At 40.1% G+C, this 25,142-nt stretch overlaps 1 protein-coding gene across 1 annotated transcript in view; it reads left to right on the plus strand.

Annotated features, from left to right (window-relative positions):
- LOC117465060 (corticotropin-releasing factor receptor 1-like) overlaps positions 1–25,142 on the plus strand; it is a 118,404-nt gene that overhangs the window by 7,907 nt on the left and 85,355 nt on the right. Inside the window, exons 2-4 of the mRNA XM_034107929.2 lie at positions 3,066–3,153; positions 10,619–10,678; positions 11,017–11,142. Coding sequence (XP_033963820.1) covers positions 3,066–3,153; positions 10,619–10,678; positions 11,017–11,142 — 274 coding nt within the window. The remainder of the gene's footprint in view (positions 1–3,065; positions 3,154–10,618; positions 10,679–11,016; positions 11,143–25,142) is intronic.

Consider the following 25,142-nt stretch of genomic DNA (forward strand, 5'->3'; position numbering starts at 1 on the left):
ATTTCCACGGATCTAAGCTAAACTGTTAAACCAGAAAGTAGGGTTTGAGCGGGGAAAGATTTCTCGATTAATGAACAAGAAACCTTTGGATCAAGTAAATATTAAAAGCTTTGGCAATGTGTTAATAGCAATTGAAAGTGTAATCAATTACTAAATACACTTTTAGTGGTTTGAATCTTTCCAATAAACCACACTTTAATAGTGGCAAAAATCATTGCAAAAATAGTCTTGCTTGATCGACATAATACGATTACGTTGCATGACCTGTATGTATCTCTTTCACGAAACAAAATATTCAAAGAGGCCCTATTATGCTTTTATGGGTTTACTCTGTCCAGTAGTGTGTTATATAGGTCTTTGTGCATGTAAATGGTCTGCAAAGGCTATATCCCTTTGTTTCCTCTCCAACTACTCCCCCCCCCCCCCCCCCCCCCTGCCTGAAACGCCTCCATTAGACTCCTTAGTTTACTTATGTTACATAGTGACATCACTGTGGAACACTACCAATTCGATTGGTAATCGCCCCAACACATTGTACGTGATAGCCTAAGGGGCGGGACATCTCTAATTGGTTGATTAAGCTGCCAGCTAACCAATCAGAGCAGACTTGGCTCTGGTTTCAGACAGAGGGTGAAAAGAGGTGCTGCAGCACAGGCAGTATGAGAAAAATAAAGAGCTTTTTGAACATTAAACCATAGAGACATGTCACTGTACTCCTGAAATTGAGCAAAAAAAGGCCCCTTTGAAAAGTCTTGCTTGATCTAGTAGCAAAATGATTCAAAAAGTAATTTCATGATGCATTATTAATGATAATACTTTAGCACATACAGTATATCAAACTATTACTATTTAACTATTTATTATATGGTTACATTTGGCTTTTTCTGTTGACAATACTCCATTCAACCTCATGATAATTTTGAAGCCATGATTTATGTAATTTAAATTCCTTCATCATGGTTTTATTCATTTTTCTATGATGTGCGCAACCGCAGAAAATACCGCCCGCTGATTGAATAGTTTGTGTGATCCTCGTTTACATCCTGCCTGTCGATCAGCTGCTGAGCTTTAATAACCACAGCACAGTGTGTCAGTGTGCCCTGATACCTGCGCAGGACTCACTGAGCGTGTAACATCAGGAGCTCCTCTTTACAATCTGGGCCAGTGTAGCTTTCTGCTCAATGTCACCCCGCTGCTGGTATTTCACATTTCATGCTGCCGTGGCCATGAGCTATGAATGCCTTTTTCTTTTTTACACTCCAGAGCGACACTTTTAATAACAACACAACAAAAAATCAGGAATTTCAATTATTTAGACTTCTTCTTTAAGTTCCATCTTTATGTTTATCGTTTCCGATGCTACATTATTGAGGCGGAATGTTTTATTTAAAGAGGGAAAGAAACGTTGGCTACAGTATATGGGTAATAGTAGCCGTCCGCAGGGAACAGGCTCGTACTCAAGGACAGCTGCACCGACATGTAACCCAGATGAGGGTCAACTACTGTTGAGAAGCCCAGGAAAACTAAAGAAATGAAATGTTTCAGCCTTTTGTGGTGTTTTGTGTCTCTTATGAAGTGGCACCGACAGAAGCTGCCAGCAGCGATCAGGGTTTCCACGCAGTGCAATGCACACATTCAAGGGATGTTTTTACTTTTTCCCAGAGCAGTCACGAGAAATCAAGTGAAGGTCAAAGTGTGGATGAAAAATTGATCTGTTGTGCTGTCCTCTAAAATACCGGCAAATAGAGGTTATTCATCTCCGGTGTGTAAATGTATGATTTGCTTCAATTGTTATTGAGCAGGGACCAAGCACAAACACACTGGAGACGCAGCAGATACAGGAACCCTCCCCTGTACTGTAGTTTTATAATTATGTGCATTATTTAAATGTGTTTCCCTCTCCGCACACACGATAAGTAGGCCGACTGCAACCAAACTGAAATATTTTTTATTCAGCAGAAGAAGGCAAAGTAAGGAACTTCTGAGCCTACGTTTTATTAAATCTGTGTATCTGTAAACATGAAAGAGTGTTGAGATTACACACTACAAAGTGCTCCATATTAGGCGATGAGGGGTTGTTAATGCATGCATCCTCTGCTCAAGGGCACAGAGACCTTCAACTGGATTCAGCCGTCTTCATTGGCTGCACGTGAGGGAATACAAGTATATGCAACTTTTCTGCAGTAAAATGTCTTAAAACAACTATGTTTTATATTTAGATGATTTGTGTGTTTACAGTATCCACAATGTTTTCCATCAGACCTAGATCATTTGAGTCAAGATAACGGTACATACTGTATGGTTGCCTCTAATGGCATGTGCATCCCTCTTGTGTATGTGTTAGAGTTTTGGTTTTTATAATTTAACTTTTACATTTTAAGCCACATTTTTTACAAGTTACTTTTACATCTAGGATGAATTTTAATTTCAAAATGCTTTATTCTGTGTTTCTTCTAGTTTGTTCACCTTATCCATCACAAGCAATGCAAGGAACCTCATTGGAGAAAGACATGTATCCCCTTTATTCTGTGTTTTTACAGTTTTTCATCAATTGGTCTACTTGTTTTGTTAAAAGGAGATTCTTCTGTTGATCATTTGTCTCCCAGTGAAATCATCCTCAACATTTGGATCTCACGTATTTAGAGAAACAAGCTGAGCAAACATTCGTTGCCAGTCATGTCCCAGCCTCTCTGGGACATCTGCCTTCTGTCGAGCGGTGTCGGAAAAATGCTGATTTGTTATGTAAAACTGCTTTACTCAGGGTTTTTTACCGCTTTTAATCAGTGGGTCCGTTTGTTTTGGAGAGGAGACATCTGCGGATAATTCGGCTCCTGGTAAAAACCTCCTGAACAATGAACACTGGGGGAATCTGACTGCGATGATGTTGATGATGGTGAAGAAATAATTCATCCCTTCTGCACTCAAACTTTTAGTGCAGAAGGTTCTTTTTTAGGCAGCCCTAGCAGTCGAAATGTACATATTGTATGTTTAAGAGGCTATAAAACCTGTATTTGACATGATGTTGTGGATTTTGTGACTCATTGATGTGTGTTGTGTCTCTGCAGGTGTGTGCCATCATGAGCCTGCTGCCTTCAGGCTCTTTGGAGAATCTGACATGTGAAGCCCTGCTCATGCTGTCCGGGAATGTCTCATGTAAGTCAATGTTTACAATGACAGCAACTGTTACAAGCTTTTAAAACGGCCGGCAGTTACACCCTGCGTGTTTCAAGTTGCTCTACTGGTACTACTGGTGCTTCAATTGATTTTCAGTCTCTTCAGTTATACGACCACTAAATGCCAACTCTCCTTATGTTTATGGACAACATGTATTTTATATTATTCAGTAGTACAGTACAGTATGAGTTGTAATAGTCCGGCAGTCAAAGGGCTATTTTTACCCTAACCCCAAATTCTCTGATAAAGTTTTTTTCTCTGCTGATTATTCATATATAGGGTCTATATAAAGATATCTAGGGTGGTGTGGAGTTCTCATCCTTGGGCAATTTGAATTATTCACGATTTTGTGCAGGTACCCTTATTCGCGATATTCGTGAATCGCTGAATTAGGGGGTAGGGCTACTCTTTGACGTCTAGTGTAATGTAACATTCACATATTACAGCATATGATATACCATAGTAAAAAGGAATAACATACCTTTCCAACGGTGTATTATACATGTCTTTGTGATGAAAAATAATGTCACATGACACTGGAATGTATGTCTTGCAAGGACGATCTACGGAAATTTTTATAATAGTTTCCTAAAAATAAGGGGAAATATCGATTATTATATGGGGCATGCATCTCTTGATGAGCTACGTAGGATGCATTGGGTCCCTTATGGCGGAGAGTGGTATAGTGGAGGTACTGAGTTCATCATTCGGTGGTGTGCTGAAGATGCGGATAGGAAAGAAGTTCCCTGAGAACATAAGAGCATTGAGAATGTTGGTGGAGGAACTCCTCAAACCAGTCTTTGAGAAACATGAGTTGGAGAGGATGGATGACCTAATGAAGATCTTGGAGGATGCAGCATCAAAAAACAGACTAAGACTAAGCTGTGGGTCGATTGTTTGATCAAGCCGGTCTTCACAATTATGCAATATATTCGGGCGGAAAGGGAAGCAGACTGGCCACTTCATCTGGCTACAGTCAAGGAGATGATGCCTCTGTTCTATGCAGCTGCTCACTACATGCCCGATATGGTTTATATTATCTCCGAGCAATGGAATAAATGTCCATCACAGACCCATCACAAAGAAGAGATGAAAGCGAGAATGAAATCAGACGGAGAGGACAGAAAACATCTTCGAGAGAAGTTAGAACTTTGCATTGATCCACTCAACAATGATCAACACCCAGAGGGACTAGTAAACATTGTGACAGAAAAGGTATTTGACCATTCCTCTGTGAATGTTGACAAAGCCGTGGAGCTGGGAACAAAGCAAATGGAAACATTCGAAGCAGGTTGGCCAGCGAGCTTCCATGCGCCAATTCAGAAATGTGTCACGACGATGGCAGTGTTTCGCAAGCATATCAAAGTTGGTGATATGAAACTATTTGACACAGAGATGATCTATGCCAGAGCTATGGCTTTGCAGTCCAGCCATCGAAAATTCGATACGAACAATCTGATGTCACACGAATTGTCCCCAAAACCAACATCAATGTTTGATGACAGCGGGCACATGAAGGAGGCCAAAACTAAGTCAACCCTGAAAAACGCTCTGAAAGTTGAAGTGTCATCGAGGCATGCTGATGTTACTGCTTCATTCCTGGATGGATGTGCAGTTATGTGGGTAGTAAGCTGGCCTACCGGTGGTAGTACTGTGCAAGACTTCCTCTGCAACTTTCGTCGACACATCCAGGTTCATCTACAGAAGAGTGACGTGTACCTAATCTTCGATAGGTTTGTATATACTATATAACTTTGTAAAACTACACGTAGTCTAACACTAATTAGTAACATATGCCAGGTTTGTATATTCTATATAACATAAAACAAAACTAGAACTAATCACGCTGTGTCTGTATATACTATATAACATTATGGGATGTGGAATATAACATTTTGTTCATAGGTACAACGAGGGTAGCATTAAGGAGTCTACTAGAAGTGACCGGGACAAGGGAGCCAGTAGAGTGTACACACTTCGCCCAACAGCCCGACTGCCACCGCAGAAGGTGTTGCTTACTGTTAGCAGCAACAAGAAACAACTGATTGATTTGATAGTGGATGACCTTGTAGCCCATAAAGATGTGTTGACAGCATCATTGGTTGTCACTGGGAATGATCCAGTTCCAGTTCAAACCAGTCGAGGTGTGGTCACCAGAAGAGAGGACATGTCCATAACACATGAAGAGGCTGACACAATGATAATCCGACAGATTGCATATGTCGGAGCTTCAGAAGTCCTTGTTGTTGCCGACGACACAGACGTCTTTGTTCTGCTATGCCACTTTGTGTTCAAGGGTGACATCACTGGCCATGTCATGATGGTTTCTCTGGTGAAAGGAAGGTCTTTCATTGACATTAACGCAAGCGTTGAAAAGAACCGTGATGTGATGGGCAACTTATTAGCTGCTCACGGCGTGACCGGCTGTGATACCGTCGCAACGTATTATGGCATCGGGAAGGGAGTGGCACTGAAGGTTCTGAGGTCCAATGTCCACTCACTGTCCAATTTTGGCGACATCAACTGTTCTGTTGAAGATGCCGTTCAACAATCGGCACGATTTCTACTTTCCTGCTATGGTCACCCCGAATGCGAGTCAATGACGGAAGCCAGACAAAAGATATGGTCAACGAAAGTGTCCCGCAGCATTGGTGGTGCTCCAAAACTCCAAACTCTTCCTCTAACAAACGAGACATTCAGAGAAAATGTGGCAAGAGGTCACCTCCAAGTAGCGATATGGAGACAAGCCATTCAGCCTAACGCTCCACCTATGGACCCTCTGAATTATGGCTGGTCCAAGGATGAAGGTAGCTCTTCTCTGTATCCAACAATTGCAGCAGAAAATGTTGCCTTCGCCCCAGAAGAGCTGCTGAAAGTGATCAAATGCTCGTGTGACAGTGCCGTACCTTGTAAAACTAAGCGATGTGGCTGTTACATTGCCGGAATGGCATGTACATCATTCTGTAAATGTGAAGGTGGACATGGTTGTTTTAATCAAAAGACCAGGGAATGTCTCCAAGCAGAGACTGAGGATGAAAACATGTGAAACGAACACTGACAATAACAGACTATATATGCACATACGTACAGTATATAACATTTATGTGCTAGTTAAGCTAAAATGACTTCTGTGGTTCTTGACTGTTGTAATTTTCTTTAGTTTGCCTTCAGCAATAAAATTGTCTTTGTTATCAATACTGGTCATAACATTAGTAAAGTAGAGTGCAATAATATGTGTGCATGTGCTTGCTTGCTTGTGAGAACAACAACAACAATAACCCTCATATATCTTAATACCAGATTAAGCAAAACTAATTGGTAAATTGTTTGTATGAGCAGAAAACTTTAATTTGCAGAGTTGCCCTGAATGCCTTACACGTGATTTACAAGCGATAATACAAATATGCTGACTCGGCAAAATTGAAATAAAATACAGAAACGACCATTGTGACGCATAATTTTAATAATGAGGCATTCAGTTATTATAATACACATCAATACACCATATTAGCAGACCTCCAGTGATACCGCACATATAATCGATATTTCCCCTTATTTTTAGGAAACTATTATAAAAATGTCCGTAGATCGTCCTTGCAAGACATACATTCCAGTGTCATGTGACGTTATTATTCATCACAAAGACATGTATAATACACCGTTGGAAAGGTATGTTATTCCTTTTTACTATGGTATATCATATGCTGTAATATGTGAATGTTACATTACACTAGACGTCAAAGAGTAGCCCTACCCCCTAATTCAGCGATTCACGAATATCGCGAATAAGGGTACCTGCGCAAAATCGTGAAAAATTCAAATTGCCCAAGGGTGAGAACTCCACACCATTACATTATTACATTACATTGCATTTAGCTGACGCTTTTATCCAAAGCGACTTACAATAAGTACATTCGACCAGGAAGACACAACCTTGAAGAAAACAGAATCATATAAGAACATCAGGTTTCAAAGAGCCAATCGTTTCAAGTGCTACTCAACTGGCTTTAGATAAGCCAGTCCTTTATTAGTATATAAGTGCTCTGTTAGCAGTTCTTTGTTAGTCATTCTATCGCTCGAAGTGGAGTCGAAAGAGATGAGTTTTCAGTCTGCGCCGGAAGGTGTGTAAGCTTTCTGCGGTCCTGATTTCAATGGGGAGCTCATTCCACCATTTTGGAGCCAGGATAGCAAACCACCGTGTTTTTGCTGATGGGAACTTGGGTCCCCCTCGCAGCGAGGGTGCAGCGAGCCGTTTGGCTGATGCAGAGTGTAGTGCACGTGCTGGGGTGTACGGTTTAACCATGTCCTGGATGTAGGAAGGGCCAGATCCATTCGCAGCATGGTACGCAAGTACCAGTGTCTTGAAGTGAATTCTAGCAGTTACCGGAAGCCAGTGAAGGGAGCGGAGGAGCGGCGTGGTGTGGGGACATTTTGGATATCTTTATATAGACCCTATATATGAATAATCAGCAGAGAAAAAAACTTTATCAGAGAATTTGGGGTCAAGCTCCTCACTGCCGGACTACAACACTGAACCACAGTAAACACCCAGAGAGATATGCAAATCCAGTAATGATCTTCCTGTTTTTATTTGCCTCCTGGTTTCATACTCACAATGTTGGTATTATGCTGTCACATTGCTGTGTCATGACACAGCTAGGTGCCAATCTTCTGTCCTTTAATGTCTCTGTTAAAGTGAGAAATATCCAACACAGACCAAATGTCTGCGTTCATAGCTTTGTTTTCAGTTCAATAACCCCTAAATATTTTGTTTACAATATTAAAAATACAGAAAACCCTCTCATTGGAGAAGCTTCAACCACAGTTTGCCATTTTTGATTTATGAAATGACTCAAAAGATGATTTAAATACCTATCATAGTAGTTTAATAGTTGTTCTTGGAGTCAGTTGTTACAGTTGTAATTAAGTATCATAAGTTGGCACTGAAATAGAATCTGATTCTGCCGCTTGATGAATCAATCAATCAATCAATCAATCAATCAATCAATCAATCAATGTTTATTTATATAGCCCAATATCACAAATGTTACATTTGTCTCAGTGGACTTCACAGTTTGTACAGAATATCAGTATGACAATACGACACCCTCTGTCTTTAGCTTGAAAACATCTTCCTTGATCAGGTATTTCCTGATTTAAATAAGGAGACTATCAATCTTTAGGATCTGTTTCATTTAGACAAAGGTCTTTATTCTACATTGAGCACATTTGTAGATGAAAGAAAAACAAGCTTCGGTGTCGATTGGCACTGGAATTGAGTGTAAAAAAACAAAAGTAATACAACAACAAAAACGTCCTGGTAAAGGCCAACATATTTGAAACTTAAAGGGGACCTATCATGCAAAATGGACTCTTGTACGTCTTGTATACATAAATATGTGTCAGAACATACAACCCTCTCTCTTTTCCTCTATACCCAAATCTCTAAAAAAAAAAGGGGCTGTAACGGATCTGATACAGACTGATCCAGATTTGAATTATTTTCTAAGTCACAAAAGGGGTGCTCCGCTCAGTGGTCAATTCTCCACCTATCAGGGGAATGAGAGGTTGGGCCACGGCCGGCCATTGCCGCTCGAAAGCGCTGGAGACGCTGGAGTACATATGCCAGGCCTGTAAGTGGTGCTGTAGTCTGCCACAAAAGCAGCGAACAAGACTTCCCTTGCATGGTTGCCATGGTTGCCCTTCTGTTTATTCTCTGCTGTGGCTCTTTTTCTCCCTCCCCGAGGCAAGCGTTTGCGCCTCCTGCTTTAAAACAAATGAACAATGACTCTATATAATCATATGTAAGGGATAATGTGCAGCGACGCGGTCATTATGGGGAAAAGAACACCGACAGGCTGATCCCGACGCAAAGCGGAGGGATCTAGATCGGCATGAAGGCACATTATACAATGTGCACATTATCCCGCTTATTACACATGGCCACATTCTCAACAAAGTAACGATATAACTCCCAATATTAATTTAAATGCTTTTATGGATTTAGAAAATGATTTTATTGATTTAAAAAATAGTTGTATGCATTGATTTAAATTGACATGCATCCGCTAAGAAAAGTAGTCCGTTGTTACTGTTTGAACTAACGTAGCAACGGCAAGAACTGCTTCAATAGTGTTTTTGAGGAACTTTTTGATTACAGATTTGAAAACATCATTGCTTGCTTTAACAGTAGCACAATTCATTATGTCAAACCTTGGAAAGTATCTAGATATCCCTGCCCTAATGCCAAAGTAACTGCCAACTGAATATGTGTCGCCGTTTGATGTCTATGTCCGCTGCGTAAAAAGGAGGGTTTCTGCCCCATTACTTCTCTTCTTACTTCTATAAGAATAAAACACGGTATTTTTCTCCCCCTCTTCTGACAGCCCAGCAGCTGATCTCAAAGCATGCTCCCCTCTCCTGCAGGGGGGCGTGGTCAGCTGCAGCTCACAGAATCAGCCCCCTGCAAAAACAGCGCTGGAAAAAGCAAATAGAGCGAAATGAGGCATGGCTAAAATGCAGGATCTGTTTGGTATTTTGAAAAAAAACCTATATTTATATACTTTATGGCCCTACAATATATTGTTCAAATATAGCATGATATGTCCCCTTTAAGCGTAAGCCAAGAGCTATTTTCTCAGTGACGAAAGTTCCTCCAAAACTACAGAAGATATAATTAAACCATTTTCACAGGCTGAGTCATAGTTATAAGATATAAAACTCCCATTAAGACGGCCAACAAGTCAAATATAAAACTGTGAAAGTATCCTGACTGGGATTATTGAAACGGAATTTTAATGTAATGGCATTTATTACCCAACACTGGTCATAAACGTCTTATTTCTTTTGCAAATTCTCCTTTTAAAGCTCATTATTAAAAGAATAACAACTTGATTAATGGAGACATAATTGCTTGGCTTAAATAACAAGCACAATCACAATCAGTTGGAGAAAAGTAATTCAGTAATAATTAGTCTTTGTCAAAAAAACATAAAACATGTCCTTTTAGGCATTCAAGCAAACTAATGTTGTGGTTTTGCTTGTGGGGGTGCTTCTAAAATCTAAATGTTGCTTTTGATTTATTTCTCACCACAAGCAGGTGTGAAAACATGCTTTTGCAAAATAATGTGAAAGCATGAGACTGAGGCGTCAACTTTGCCCCCAAGAACAATCCTTATTTCTGGATCTTTTTTTATCTAAGTCCTCTTAAGTTATTGCAGAATTAATAGCCTTCCCCCCAGGGGCATGTCTTCATACATATATGCTGCTACCGCCTTGATATTGCCCAGGGAAAGGTCTGTCACCAGTGTTTACCGTTGCCCTTTAATGCTCACCCTTTTGTAGCTGTTAAGCTGCATCTAATGAGACTTTCATAGCCCTCCATTCAGTGTGCAAACAGAGATTGAGGTTATTGATGATTCTCTTCTTCCATCTTGGGTTGCAGTACAGTCGCTGGCCGCCTCCTGGAACCAGACCTTGAGCAACGCCACAAGCCAGTGGAGCGGTGAGTGTGTGAAACTGATTACCTACGCAGTTACTACAGTACAAAGCACAATTGTTGTGTTCTACCCCACGAGGGAAACAAGTTTGATCTGAACTCGTATTATAAGTACTTACATCAAAGAGCTGAACAGGGCTTGAAATAGATTTGGCGACTCTCAGCAGGAGACCACGCTCAGGAGTAATCATTAAAATGTGTGCACACAAACGGCTTAATCAGCTCCAGTATTTATTGCCAAGATCATTGGAGCATTGTCAGGATTTCACCATGGGCTGTATGTAGTCCCGAGCCATGATAGGAATGCGTGTTTGTGTCTTTACATTTCTGTCCTCACGCTTCAGGCCCGGGGCCCTCCTGTGACACCTCCATCGATGGCATCGGCACCTGCTGGCCCCGAAGCAGCGCGGGCCAGATGGTATCACGACCCTGTCCCGAGTGGTTCTACGGTGTCAGATACAACACCACCAGTAAGTCTTCATTGTTATCTCCTGCCAGAAAAACAGAAAAACAATAGATTTAAAGTCAGATTTAATTAGACTTCACCCCCTTCCCCCCCTTTACTCGGCTTCCCCTTGGGCAAATCCTGTTTACACAATTGTTTATACAGAAATTAGCATGAGTAACAAATTAGCAGGAGACACAGAATAAAAATAACATGTGCAAAGTAGGACTGCTGCGGATAATTCACGGTGAAGTGCGAGAAGAAAGAGTGTTGATGCACCGAAGACAAGACAAGCGGTACACCCGCTGTGAGAGATGTGTGTGTCAGGGTCTAATAGAAAGCTGGTATTATGTTACAAAATAAAAGCGTAAACCGCTGCCAACTGAGAAGCTTAAGCCTGTTAAAACGATCGGAACAGGAGAAAAACCTCTTTACTGGTGTTTATTCCTAACGTGAGCAGCACTAACATTCAAAATGACTTGTTGAAACATGATCTGATTCAAATAATACAATTATCGGACACATTTATGCGTGCAGTTTGTCTGTATATATTTAGTAAATCACCTTTTTAGACTGTGAAAGTACAAAGTGTTTCAGATTTCTGCTCTGGTGGTGCACCACAGTTTCTTCTAAGGTCAAACTCTTAAAGTACAACTGACATTAAATCGCTGCAGCAAAGAGTTCTGCTCCGTAGATTACATGCTTGGTGCTATGTTTTACAACAAAAAAAAATCGGTTTTCAGCAGGGTGAAATCAATATAGTTTTTAGCCATTCTTGCACTAGGGCTCCAGGGATTGCAGTTAGTCCTTTCTCCACTTTCTCCGGACTATACCAACAACAAAATCATGGTTTGTCACGACATTTTATACAGATATTTATAGTACACAGAGGATGAATCCTACTTTTCAGCTAGTCAAACCATAAGGTCAATATTTGTTGTTTAGAGTGAAATATCTCATTTTTAAATTTGGTAAAAACGTTGTCTTCACTTACCACGAGGTAGGGCTCAGACCTTGTGGTGAAAACAAGTAGTTAGTTAAGTTTCTATTGTCCCTGCTGAAAAAACCAGCTTGAACCAACTCCAGCCAGCCTGATCAGCCAGTAGATATTAGGCTGGAATGGTTGGCTGGTTTAGATGGGTTTTGGACACTTTAGCTGGCCAGGATGGCTGGTTTAGCCACCAGCTAAACCTGCCATCCTGGCCAGCTAAAGAAAATAGCACACCAGCATAGCATACTGGTATGTTGGGCTGGTCACCAGCATCCATCGAACACCAGCTTATGTTTAATAATAGTATTAAATATACCATGCTGGAAACTTACCAGGATTCCAGGTGACCAGCATACATTGTTTAAATACTGGTATGATTATTTAAACTAGAAAACATACATATATTACAAAGATTCATTGAGGCATGTATTCTTGTATCTACCAAAATACATACATTAGTAGAGTGTTCATAACACTATTTCAATTCAATAAATAGCTATAAAATACACAGTAACAATACAATAATTATACAAATAACAACCAACCTGCAAATCAACCTATACATAAAAATAAATATATTATCTAAAACGGGTGCATTTGATTTAAAAATAAAAGTAATAAATAGAATTCAATATTTAAATGGTAACAAAAACAGTAACACTATGTATGATAAGAAAAAGGCAACAAAGAAAGTGTTTTTCCTTGTTCATGTCCATTGAGTGGCGAAGTCGCTCCCCTTCTGGGGGAGCTCCATGGGACCATATTTCGAAAAAATTATGTATTGAAGTCAATGGAGAGAGAAAGATTATCTTTCGATCCCGTTTTAATTGTGCCACGAATTACACATATTCAATTTTTAAAAGATAATTTTGCAAATCAAAAAAAAAAAATGTGTCATAAAACTGTGAAGTAACACATTTGTTTGTGTGAAACACTTAATGAACTACATCTCTGGTCTCGCAGAACAACACAGGCCACCAAGATGGCCGTCACTACTGTCTTGTCAACAAAACGATTGACTACCCTCACTATCACCACAATGAAACACGTCCAGAAGAATGTCATGCAAAGCTGCCTACCTGCCTTCCTTTGATTCTCTCTGAACTGCCTGGTCTTTTTAATGTTTAATGTTAATGAAGTAGAAAAGATCGGCGATCGCCGATGCTAGCGTTAGCATTTCTTCCCCGGGCTTAAATTGTGTATTATAGAATGATCACACCGGTGACAGTACTCTTCAAAGGGTTCACGAAATATGACAACTACTCTTACTATTTAACATTCACTTAATGTTACTTCATGTTAAGGCTAATAAAAATGACAAGGCTGTAATGCTAACTAACGTGCTAGCTACTAGCTAGTAGGGGTGTAACGGTACACGTACCGAAATTATTCGGTACAGGCCCTTCGGTTTGGTACAGGTGTGTACCGAAGTGTACCGAACGAATATAACGTTAAACGTAAAAAATTGAGAACGTGAACAACTTTTTGGAAGTAATCTCAAGTGCTGCGTCGCAGCATTCAGAGTAATTTGCTCACATTGGGTTCAACGCGTCATAGAGTGAGCAGGTCATTTCATTGGATGAGAGGCATACTATGAGAGCTGGTCAGAGGGATGCGTTTTTTGTAGTCAGTAATTTGAGGAACTGTCAAAAATTAATGGCGAACGCAGATAAAGTTGAGCTCGAAAATCCTCCAGCATCATTGAAGTCTCCGGTTTGGGAACATTTTGGTTTCGCAGTTACGTACAAGGATGACGGACAAAGACAGGTGGACCGAACCAAAGCTGTTTGTCGGCATTGTTCAACTAAAATTGGTTACGCGGCTGGCAATACATCAAACTTGCACACTCTTGAAAAGGCATCACCCGAACGTGAATATCACCGGTACCAAAAGAAAAAAGACTGAAGTGCAAACCCAACTCCCACTAGCATTTAAGCTTCCACCACTCGCAACAACTTCAGACCGAGCCAAAGCTATTACAAACGCCAAATATCCTTATGTTGCCATGTTAGCAAAGCGCTACCTGGCTGTATCTGCTACCTCTGTCCCTAGCGAGAGGGTTTTCTCCACAGCAGGAGACATTGTTAGTGCCAGCAGATCTGCCCTTTCGGCAAGCAATGTGGACAAGTTCATTTTTCTTTAAAAAAACATGAAAATACAATGACAAGCAAGTCCTAATGTCAAACTGGCTGCTTAGGTGCTAGTACAGTACAGTTCAAATACAGATAATTTCAGTTCATCGAAAATGCTGCACCTTAATGTTCATTTTATTATATTTTGTATTTATTTGAGTGAATATTCACAGTTTAATAATAATTAAAACTGCGGTCACAGACGTGCACGCAGTTGTGGGCGGGCCTTCGCGTCCGAGCGCCTGTAGGGGAGAGTCGCTGGTCGTCCCGGCGTCAAGCAGATGCGCGCGTGTCCTCCGAAATGAGCCGTTCGTAATTTCTCAAACGTTCGTGTCCTGGACTGCATCTTCCTCATAATACTCGGGCATGCATGTGAATGGTGGAGGAGGGGGTGGTGGAGATGCAGGGCCTTCAGCAAACTCCAACAATTCTGCAGCAAGCTGCTCCCTGACAGTCTTCTGGGTGTGTGGCTTTGTCCTGCTGCATCTAACAAATGTGGAAAAACAAAGAGATTAGATTAATTCACTGGCTTATACTTATAGGATAATATTGGACTATAAATGAAATATTACACCAAATAAATAAGTAAACACATGTATATTCATTCACTGGCCATTCATTTAGAAAATGTAACTCCAAAAAGACAAGTAACACTATTTAGCATTTTGGCTAATCATTCCTGTTGGCTAAGCTAACACTGTGATGCAGTTCCACCAAACACAAAAGTAATATATAAAAAGGATAATATTGGACTATAAATAAATAATATTACACCAAATAAATAAGTAAACACATGTATATATTCATTCACTGGCCATTCATTTAGAAAATGTAACGTAAAAAGACAAGTAAAACTATTTAGCATTTTGCCTAATCATTCCTGTAGCTTCTTGGCTAAGCTAGCACTGTGACGCAGTTCCACCAAACACATAAGTAATATATAAAAACAGAGAGATTACATACCTTTCCCGTGGTGGAAGTTCAACATCCGAGTCACTACTGCCCGGATCCAGGTCTGGCTGGAGGAGATCTTCATCATCCGACGAAGAGTCATTTGGTATGATCAAAGCCCCGCTATCGTCAGCTAGCATCTCTAGCACCTGCTCGCCTCGGTGGTGAAGCTCTCCCTTCTGGCTGCGTAATGCGTAATGGAGCGGGCGTAGTTTATACTACGCAGGATCATATCTTTGGAACCCATTGGTCGATTTGGGTGATTGACACCTTTTCTGAACGGTTGGAGCCAATAGAATCGAGTGACAGTTAGTAAGTCCCGCTAAACACTTACGTCAAGTAGAGAGAGGTTTGCGTAAACAGCACGTGAGACAGCATTAGCTCGGGACTGCAAAACTTTATACCTCCTCTGCTGCCATGAATGTAATGATAGATTATCAGGAACAATTCTAAAGTGACTAAGAGACATTGGATTAACCTTAAGCAGCGTTTTTATTCCCTTGAACAAGAGCTTTGATCACAAAACAGCAACGGTAAGACATATTTATTGTTATGGTTTTGAAAACTGTTGTTTTTTTTCTTCTCTGTTCTGGCTGATAGCTCAGTGAGTTTGTGTCCTACAGTGATGATACTTATAACAAAAATAATCTGTGGAGTATCAGCTTTCAGATGATATGTAGTTTGTGCAGAAAACATTACGTTTTAAAGGTCGTTTTTGCTAGTTAGCACCGGAAGTAGCATCTGCCCGTTTTAGCTGAGGGCTAATGCTAACGCTTCTTGTGAGACTTTTGTTTTGTTTCGGTAAAAATAGTTCTTATCGTCAGTTAGCTGAGATTCTTCTCTTTAATCTGGTATAACACATTAATAGGTTTTTAAATATTAAGATGCTCTGAGACACAGTGTCGTGGAAAAAAAAAACAGGGTCCCCGCCGGCTTAACAGGTTAACCGTGGCGTGCGGTGCAGTGGGTTGTGCAGACGTTCTGCCCTTGACTGTTTGTTTACTCAATAAACGCATCTCCTCTTGATATTAGGCCATGTATGTTCCATACCAGTGGAGTTTGCTTTTTGTTGTTGTGTTTATTGATCAAAAAGCAAACCTTCAATCCAGCTGTTATGTGGTCAAGGTAAGTAAAGTAATAATTGAAGCTGTGTATTGGTTAATATTAGCGTATGACTTAAAATGAAAACACAACAGCATTTCACAAAACGCTACAGCATTTCACAAAACGCCGCAGCATTTCAGAAAACACCACAGCATTTCACATTGGACGGAAAGGGTATTCCGTAGGGAGAACACTTCTTGTTTATGATTGGACAGAGCCAGCCAGACAGCACTGCTGTGATTGGTTGTTTTTGCTGCCAGTGAAGAAATGACGCTTCGTGATTGGTCAAAGTCCGACAGCGCAATATGTCCCAACCGGTCCCTCCCAACACATCAGCCGTTAGCACACACTCAGAGCTCACAGCTCCTCATATCTGTTCAGAAACTGGACAAAAGTTAAATATGTACAAACCACAGATGGCGAATACAGTCGCTGCTTTATTTATGTCTGTATGACGTTGTTGTGAGTGTGGACGGAGCAGCTACAGGTTAGTTTAGCCTGATGGATCCGATTCCATTCTGAAAACACGCATTTTAAAAGCTTTTCGCCTGCCGTCTTGTCTGCAGACTTGTCAAAGCATTAATTCATGGTTTTTACTAACCGTTATCAGTATTAGTTACTTCGGCATCACTCTGAAACGTGTATTACAATTAAATCACTGTCAAATATGTTCATTTTGTTGTAGTTGGTATCTCCTATAGGATTTACATGGAGATACTTCCCGCCCCCTCTCCAGCGCGTCTTGTTTGAATGACAAGAGCAAACACAGCTGACAGCCGCGGTGAAACTCAAGCGATTAGAGCGATGCGAATATTGGGTAAGGCAAGGCAAGGCAAGTTTATTTATAGAGCACTTTTCAACTCAAGGCAATTCAAAGTGCTTTACAAAAAAAAAAATGAAAGACATTAAGCATTAAAAAAGAAAAGCTAATCAAATAAACATTAAGGAAAAATACATGGATAAAAGTTACAGTGCAGTCTAAAATATAAATAGTTCAATTAAACATTACAAGAAAAAGTACATGGATAAAAGTTACAGTGCAGTTTAAGATATGAATAGTTCAATTAAAAGCAGCGACAAAAAGAAAAGTCTTCAGCCTGGATTTAAAAGTAGTCAGAGTTGCAGCGGACCTGCAGGTTTCTGGGAGTTTGTTCCAGATATTTGGAGCATAATAACTGAACGCTGCTTCTCCATGTTTAGTTCTGACTCTGGGGACAGAAAGCTGACCAGTCCCTGAAGACCTGAGAGATCTGGATGGTTCATAGTTTAGCAGGAGGTCAGAAATGTATTTTGGGCCTAAACCATTCAGTGCTTTATAAACCAGCAGCAGTATTTTGAAATCTATTCTTTGACACACAGGAAGCCAGTGTGAAGACTTCAGAACAGGAGTGATGTGATCCACTTTCTTAGTGTCAGTGAGGACTCGAGCAGTGGCGTTCTGAATCAGCTGCAGCTTTCTAATAGATTTTTTAGTGAGACCATTGCAGTAGTCGAGTCTACTGAAGATAAAGGCATGGACAAGTTTTTCCAAATCCTGCTGTGACATTAGTCTTTTAATCCTAGATATGTTCTTTAGGTGATAGTAGGCTGATTTAGTAACTGGGTAGTCTACCATAGTATTTACATGGAGATAAGCCCCTTAAAAACCATGAATTAATAAAGCATTAATTCTGTGTTTACTCCTGTGATTCAAAAAAGACGCTGGAGAGGGGGCGGGCCGGATCTCCATGTAAATCCTATCGGAATCGGATCGATCAGGCTAAACTAACCTGTAGCTGCTCCGTCCACACTCACAACAACATCATACAGACATAAATAAAGCAGCGACTGTATTCACCATGACATAGACAGTCTGTGTTTTGCATATCTTTAACTTTTGTCCAGTTTCTGAACAGATATGAGGAGCTGTGAGCTCTGAGTGTGTGCTAACAGCTAACGGCTGATGTGTTGGTCCAATCACGAAGTCATTTCTTGATTGGCAGCAAAAACAACCAATCACAGCAGTGCTTCTCTGGCTGGCTCTGTCCACAAACAATATCACAAACAATAAGTGTTCTCCCTAAGGAATACCCTTTCCGTCCAATGTGAAATGCTGCAGTGTTTTGTGAAATGCTGCGGTGTTTTGTGAAATGCTGTGGCGTTTTGTGAAATGCTGTGGTGTTTTGTGAAATGCTGCGGCGTTTTGTGAAATGCTGTTGTGTTTTCTGAAATGCTGTGGCGTTTTGTGAAATTCTGTTGTGTTTTGTGAAATGCTGTGGTTTCTTGCACTTCAGGGCCACCGTACAATAGAGATGTTTTTATTTTAAAGTAAATTGAGATGGAACATAGTAAAAACATGTCAATTCTAATGTCCGCCTAAAAAAAAAACATTACTTATAGTGAAAACCACCCTTGAATGATGCGTTTAGTAGACTAAAAGCTTTAGGAATCCAAACTATAACATATAATAAGTACCCTGTATCAAGATTGATGCAAAACAAGTGAAATTTGACCTTTTTAAGAGAGGTTTAGAAAAATAAAGTCCACCTCACCTCTGGGTAATTTGGGAACCATCAGTTCCATTTGAACGTTTTCACTGTAAAAATCATTTTATTACTTTGTATTATCACTATAGGTATTCATTCCATCCAAATACAACTGTTGTGAAAAAATAAATAAAATAAAAATAAAACATACTCTGTTATCGTCTTAGGCCCCACGGACCCGTAATCGCGTCATTTTCAGGAAACAACGTCTAAGGAAGCTTAATATTTAATAAACTATGAATATTTTATATCCATAGAACGGGAAAAAAACTAATTTAACTGATCTTTTTCATTTATTTTTTCACAAAAAACACACAATGCTAACAGTGAGCTTCTGAATTAGCCCCGAGCGAAAAATGCTAACCTATTACTGCACCGGAAATCACTCCTAGCTCCCTTATTACTTATCCTAGCTCCACATCAAACACATTGTTTATGACCGCAAGGAGACACAGAATCTAACGGTGCCCACCTCAACACTAAAAGATACAAACTAGCGAGGTTACCAACAAAAACGTACATCAAAACAAGTGGCGCTAGGTATTAGCATTAGCACTGCACACACCCACCGCGTGTTCCAATGAAAAGCATAAATATATATATAAATAAAGTATAAAGTATAGGTCAACACATTTCAGTATAACACACCAATTGCGATATTACTCACGTTTGACCGTGGAGCAGGGTTTCTATGTACCGAGAAGTGGGTAGTTTAATGAGTCTGTTGACGACAAAACCTCCGTGCACACAGACAGCCAAGGCAAGCTACCTGAATTAAGTCTCTCCCTAAACCGGAAATACCGGAAATGTGACATCCGGTTTGTCATTCACAATAAAGTTTTTCAAAATAAAGGTACATTTAATATTGACGTATCAAATTGATTCAAATGTCTTACACAACACATGTATCGAGACAATAAATGAACTGTTTATATAGTCGATCAACACTGTGTATGTTACTCATTACAGGATAATCACATGGCACTAAATCAGACCGGCTGTTCTCCTCTGTTTACATCCTGCTGGTTTAAATTATGTGTTCTACAGGCTCTGTGCACAAGATTGAGTTGAGTAGTGAGCCATTCGTTTTTTTTTCGTGGTGAGATGTCTGCTGAGAGGTCCTTGTATACTTCGCTGACTTTGAGGACATCTGGGTCTGGCAGCTCCCCCCGCACGGCCTTGTAACGTGTACTCCTTTGAACACAGCTACATACAATTACTTAGGACAATATATATTACCTTACACCGTCAGCAACTGTAAACTGCTTTGGCATAGTGGAAATGAACACCATGTCACTCACTCTGCCTGGTTTCACACACTATTAATTACACAAAAGAATTGTCAATTTAATTGAAAAGGTCGTTGATGCAATATACTAAATCAGCTCTTGGCACAAAGGAAATACTCATTAAATCATGGATTGGCTGTGAACACATACTGTTCTATTGTATTGCATAGAAAGATGTGTTACTGTTGTGCTTGTAGTGGAAATACTGTTTGTAGTCGTAGATAGAAAAACAAAGATGGAAAACATTTCACCATACATTGTTTAGGAGTTTTATATGTATTGGGTGTTTATGGTTAATGTGGGAAATTAATAAGCAGAGCTGTTGCTGGTAAATTTGTGTGCCATCATAATAGTAATGTGTACAACAGCGTTTCGTGAATATCTGGAAAACTATATGCGAGTAGTTTGGAGTCATTTGAGACATGTAAATCGTCAAAAATGGTACATTCTCTGTTAGCTTACGTTCGCCCCGATTGAGCTAGCAACTATTTTATTCGCAATTTAACATGATATTGGATATGGGCTTAACTTGTCCTGGACTGGAATTTTCCCGATCTTTTCCCGAGGAGGTGTTTGCGAAAAAGCGCTTAAAATGCATGAATAACACAGATTTTTCAAAATGGCCGACTTTCTGGGGGGCGGGGCTAATGGAAGTTATTTTGAAATATGTCCGCAATTCCATCAGTAATGTCTGTGGCAATATTGGGGTAGTTTGGAGAAACTATATGTGACTATCGCACAATAGGGGGCGCTACTGAGCTGGTGTACAAAAATGTACATTTTTTTTGTACAGTCTGGAAAAAGACGTGGGTTGTGACGTGTGTTCCAAGTTTTGCGTCCGAAAGTCATTTTAGCGATTTTGTGGCATTTAAATCGTCAAAATTGGTACATGTTCCGTTAGCTTACGAGCTCCCTGTTTGAACAGTCGACTATTCATTCGCAATTTAGCATCACATTGGATATGGGCTGATCTTGTCCTGGTTTGACATTTTTCCGATCATTTTCCTAGGACAAGTATGCGAAAATGCGCTTAAAATGGACATATTTCAAAATGGCCGACTTCATGGGGGGCGGAGATAATGGAAGCCATTTTGAAATATGTCCGCATTTCCATGAGGAATCTCTGTGCCAATTTTCGGGTAGTTCGAAGAAACTATATTTGACTACCGCACAATAGGGGGCGCTACTGAGACATATTTGCTAAAACGTCCGATTTTTTTCTACAGTCTGGAAAAGGTTGTGGGCTGTGACATGCGTTCCGAATTTAAAGGCCGTAACTCATTTTCTCCCCTACTTATGGCTCGGTACATTTTTTAACCCTTCGATTTCGAGAAAAAACTGAATAGGACACGCCCACATTTTTCATTGGTTGCGACCCTTTAAATCTCAGTTTATACTCACCCTGCCAGTATGTCTATGACAATATATATTTTTTTAGTCCATCGGTTCTTGAGATATAAATTAGTTGTGTTTTTGGCGCCCCCTATTGTTCGAAATGAACATTGTTTGATGTGCCTATTCCCCAAGACACACTGAACCTATCCACCGAAATCTGTGATATTTGGATATATTTTGGATGAATTGTGAGCATTTATGTGTAGGCCACACCCTTTTGCTAATACGTTTTGATTGATGTCGGCCACATTTTTCCACACCTCGTGCTCATTTTGTACGGTAATGTGTCTGCCCCTCCATTGATGCTGTGCACTAAGTTTGGTTTGGAAAATCAAGAAATTGGAATTTAAGTTAATATTTCAATGTTTTTCACATTATGCTAATTTAAAAAAAATCAAAGTAGGCGGAGCTTCGGGATATGAGAGGATAATATGTAGAGCTGCTCCACCCGGATAAGTGTGCAAAATTTCAGGTCCGTCAGACTTACGCTGCGACTTTGTACCTTTTTCGAAACACTGAATTTACACAGGTGGCGCTAGAGAGCAAGTTGAAAAATGTTCTCCCATCGAATCCAGAATGTTAACATTTTCACCGGTCCTGGCGGTGTTGCCAAATTTCGCTACATGAATAGTGTCGTAACCCCCTCAAAAACAGGTCGAAAGCGCAGAACCGGTAACAGAAGAATAATAATACTGACGATTTCAATAGGTCTTTGCACTACGTGCTCAGGCCCTAATTAAAAACCCAAAACTAATAGTTTATGTTTTGTGAGTAGCCTACTAGTACAGTAAAGTTAAAATACAGATTATTTCAGTTCATCGAAATGCTGCACCTTAATGTTTATTTTATTATATTTTGTATTTATTTGAGTGAATACATTATTTACAGTTTAATAATAATACAAATATATATATATGTTTTGTTTTGTGAAAAAAAAATCTGCTGAACCGAACCGTGACCAAAAAACCGAGGTACGTACCGAACCGAAATGTTTGTGAACCGTTACTCCCCTACTAGCTAGGTAGTTAACTTGATCCAGCCACTCCTGGTCCTATCATCAGACGGGAAGCGAAAGAACGAGCAAGACCCATTGCTGGTATGATAACAACCTGGTACTAAGCACACAGGCATCTTGTTAAAGTTATCTTATCTTAGCCAGGGCCATATAGATAGAATCTATCTATATGGCGCTGATCTTAGCTATCTCTTAGTAGAGGAAAACAATTGTGACATCACTTACGCGACTGGGATTTGTAGTCTTTCTAGTTGCGTATTTTTCATAGTCTTATATTTCAACAGTTTTCCGACAAACTGTGACTTTTTTGACATGGAAATTATTTTTTTAAGATTGACAAACATCATATGTGTAATTCGTGGCACAATTGAAATGGGATCGAAAGATACGTTTTCTTTCTCCATTGACTTCAATACATTATTTTTCCGAAATTAGGTCCCATGGACCGGAAGTAGATGGGCGGGACTTCACCACTCTATAATGTTTCCCGTTATGTAGCGTCCAGCCTTTCCCAATCTGGCCTGCATTTGTGTCTGTTGAAGCCACTTCTTGAAGCAAACTGAAAATAAATGTACAGATATAAGTACACTAGCTGTAAAAAGAAAACTTGACATCTACGTTAACATTTGGGCTGCTGTGGTGACCAGAACTTGACCATTAAAGTATGGTAAAATACATTACAAATGACAGTTGGTTGGCATAGACGTTACAGTCAACAATTGCTTAAGGTGAATTACAATGGCAAAAACAAATAGAGCTAGTGTACATGGTGCCGCTGTATTATCTGGGAAATAGAAGAATCGGATCAGGATTCATTATTGGCAGACAATCAATATCAAATGAATCGGATCATTATTTGCATCAGTATTTGATCACCTTTGTCGACTTGTCGCAGCCTAAATACAAAGATAACTCCTACCACTCTTACTTCTAATAAGCCTTGGTAGAACTAGTGTCTTAGTCATAATAGGGTCCAGAACTGACTGAAGACATGTGGAACAGAGTCCCATACAGGCATGGTTCGATGTACAGGAAACTGGAACTTTGAACACGTGTTTTCATCTTTCCTGCCTGAAGATTCACAAGTTCTTGATCAGGTGTTTGATGTGGGCTGGCATAATCCTTCCTGCAGTGATGAATAAAGAAAACAAGGAAGACATTATTAATAATATTAATGATGGTAACAGCAATAATATTAGTATAACTATAGCACTTACACAATTGCAAAGTGATTCTCACAACAACAATAAAGAACAGAACAATATCAACAATAAAAAACAAATTATTATAGGAATGTTAAGAGACAAAGAAATTATAAACATTCTGAGAGGCCGACTACAAAAACTAGACTCAATGGCTCTTGATTACATCAATGAGCAGTCCCAATAGATGCTGTTGTTCACAAATAAATAGAATAGGTCCAGATGTCTTCTATTTTGTGTTGGATGATTTGTTTTATTGATTGCTGATGGATGTTAAGATGTGTTTTACAATTATAACAAAAAGATTATTGTAATTGGAATAAAAAAGATTGCAAATCATAGTTTTAATAAAATCACTATGAGTTTATTCAACAGCAGTAAAGCATTAAATTGCTAAATTAATGTACACTGAACTGTAAAACCACTTACCACTATTTAGGAAAGGCTCTGATCAGAAGGGTTGACTAGTAGGACAGCAAAGAGGTGGAGGAGGTCTATGTCATGCCATTGGTAGATGTTACACCTGAAAGTCAAACGGCTCCGTGTGTACGCCCTATACACCATAGCCCCGCCTCTCCCCACCTCTCCCCGTTCCGAGTGTTTCGAGCCAGGTCCCGGTATCTCGCAGGACAGTGCACCCAGCAGGAGCCTCCAGCAGACCCCCCTGCATGGCAGAGTTTTCGTTAGCCGGTAATTACCAGACTATGACCGGTAAAATATGCTGAAGACCGGCAAATCTAAATGCTTTGTTTAGGTGTCCTTTGACATGCACGCAGTCATATCATTAGCTAGAACTAGTTAGATCTGATCGATATGGACATAAACGCGAGTGAAGTCTAATCCGACAGGAGAGAGAGATCAGAGATCAGCTGCTGCTGACGGAGACACGCAGCTCTGCATGATCAACTGCAGCTCCGAGTGCACACTTGAACACACTTCAAGTTAGATCATCACACTTAGCTATTTTAATTACCTCTCAAACTACCTAAACTAGCTATAAATATGTTTATTTTGACTGTCGGGTCACTCATTACTGGATCAGCCAGCTGCATGAGACGGATACTGACGGTCTGTCAGGAGAGGGGGAGGAAAAGAGAAGCTCCGTTTATTATTCTTATATTATTATATGTCGTTATCAATTTGTTTTAAAGCTCAATAAATAACAAAGAAGACATTTGACCGGCACTTTTCTAATTTTGTCCGGAAGATTTCAACTTTAACGGATATGTTGACCTAACGGAAACTCTGCCGCACTGTTCCCTTGTCCCATGGAAGAGGCGGAGAGATGGGTCTTTTTCATCTACTGGTGGACTACCGGGGAGAACGTCCTGCTCGGGAGCCAGGCTCAGAGTTAGTGGCACCTGCCTTTTACAGCAGGAGCACACGCTCGCCTCGGGAGGGAGAAAAAGAGAAACAGAGGC

The sequence above is a fragment of the Pseudochaenichthys georgianus genome, chromosome 19 (assembly GCF_902827115.2).
Source record: "Pseudochaenichthys georgianus chromosome 19, fPseGeo1.2, whole genome shotgun sequence".
Taxonomy (NCBI): Eukaryota; Metazoa; Chordata; class Actinopteri; order Perciformes; family Channichthyidae; genus Pseudochaenichthys; species Pseudochaenichthys georgianus.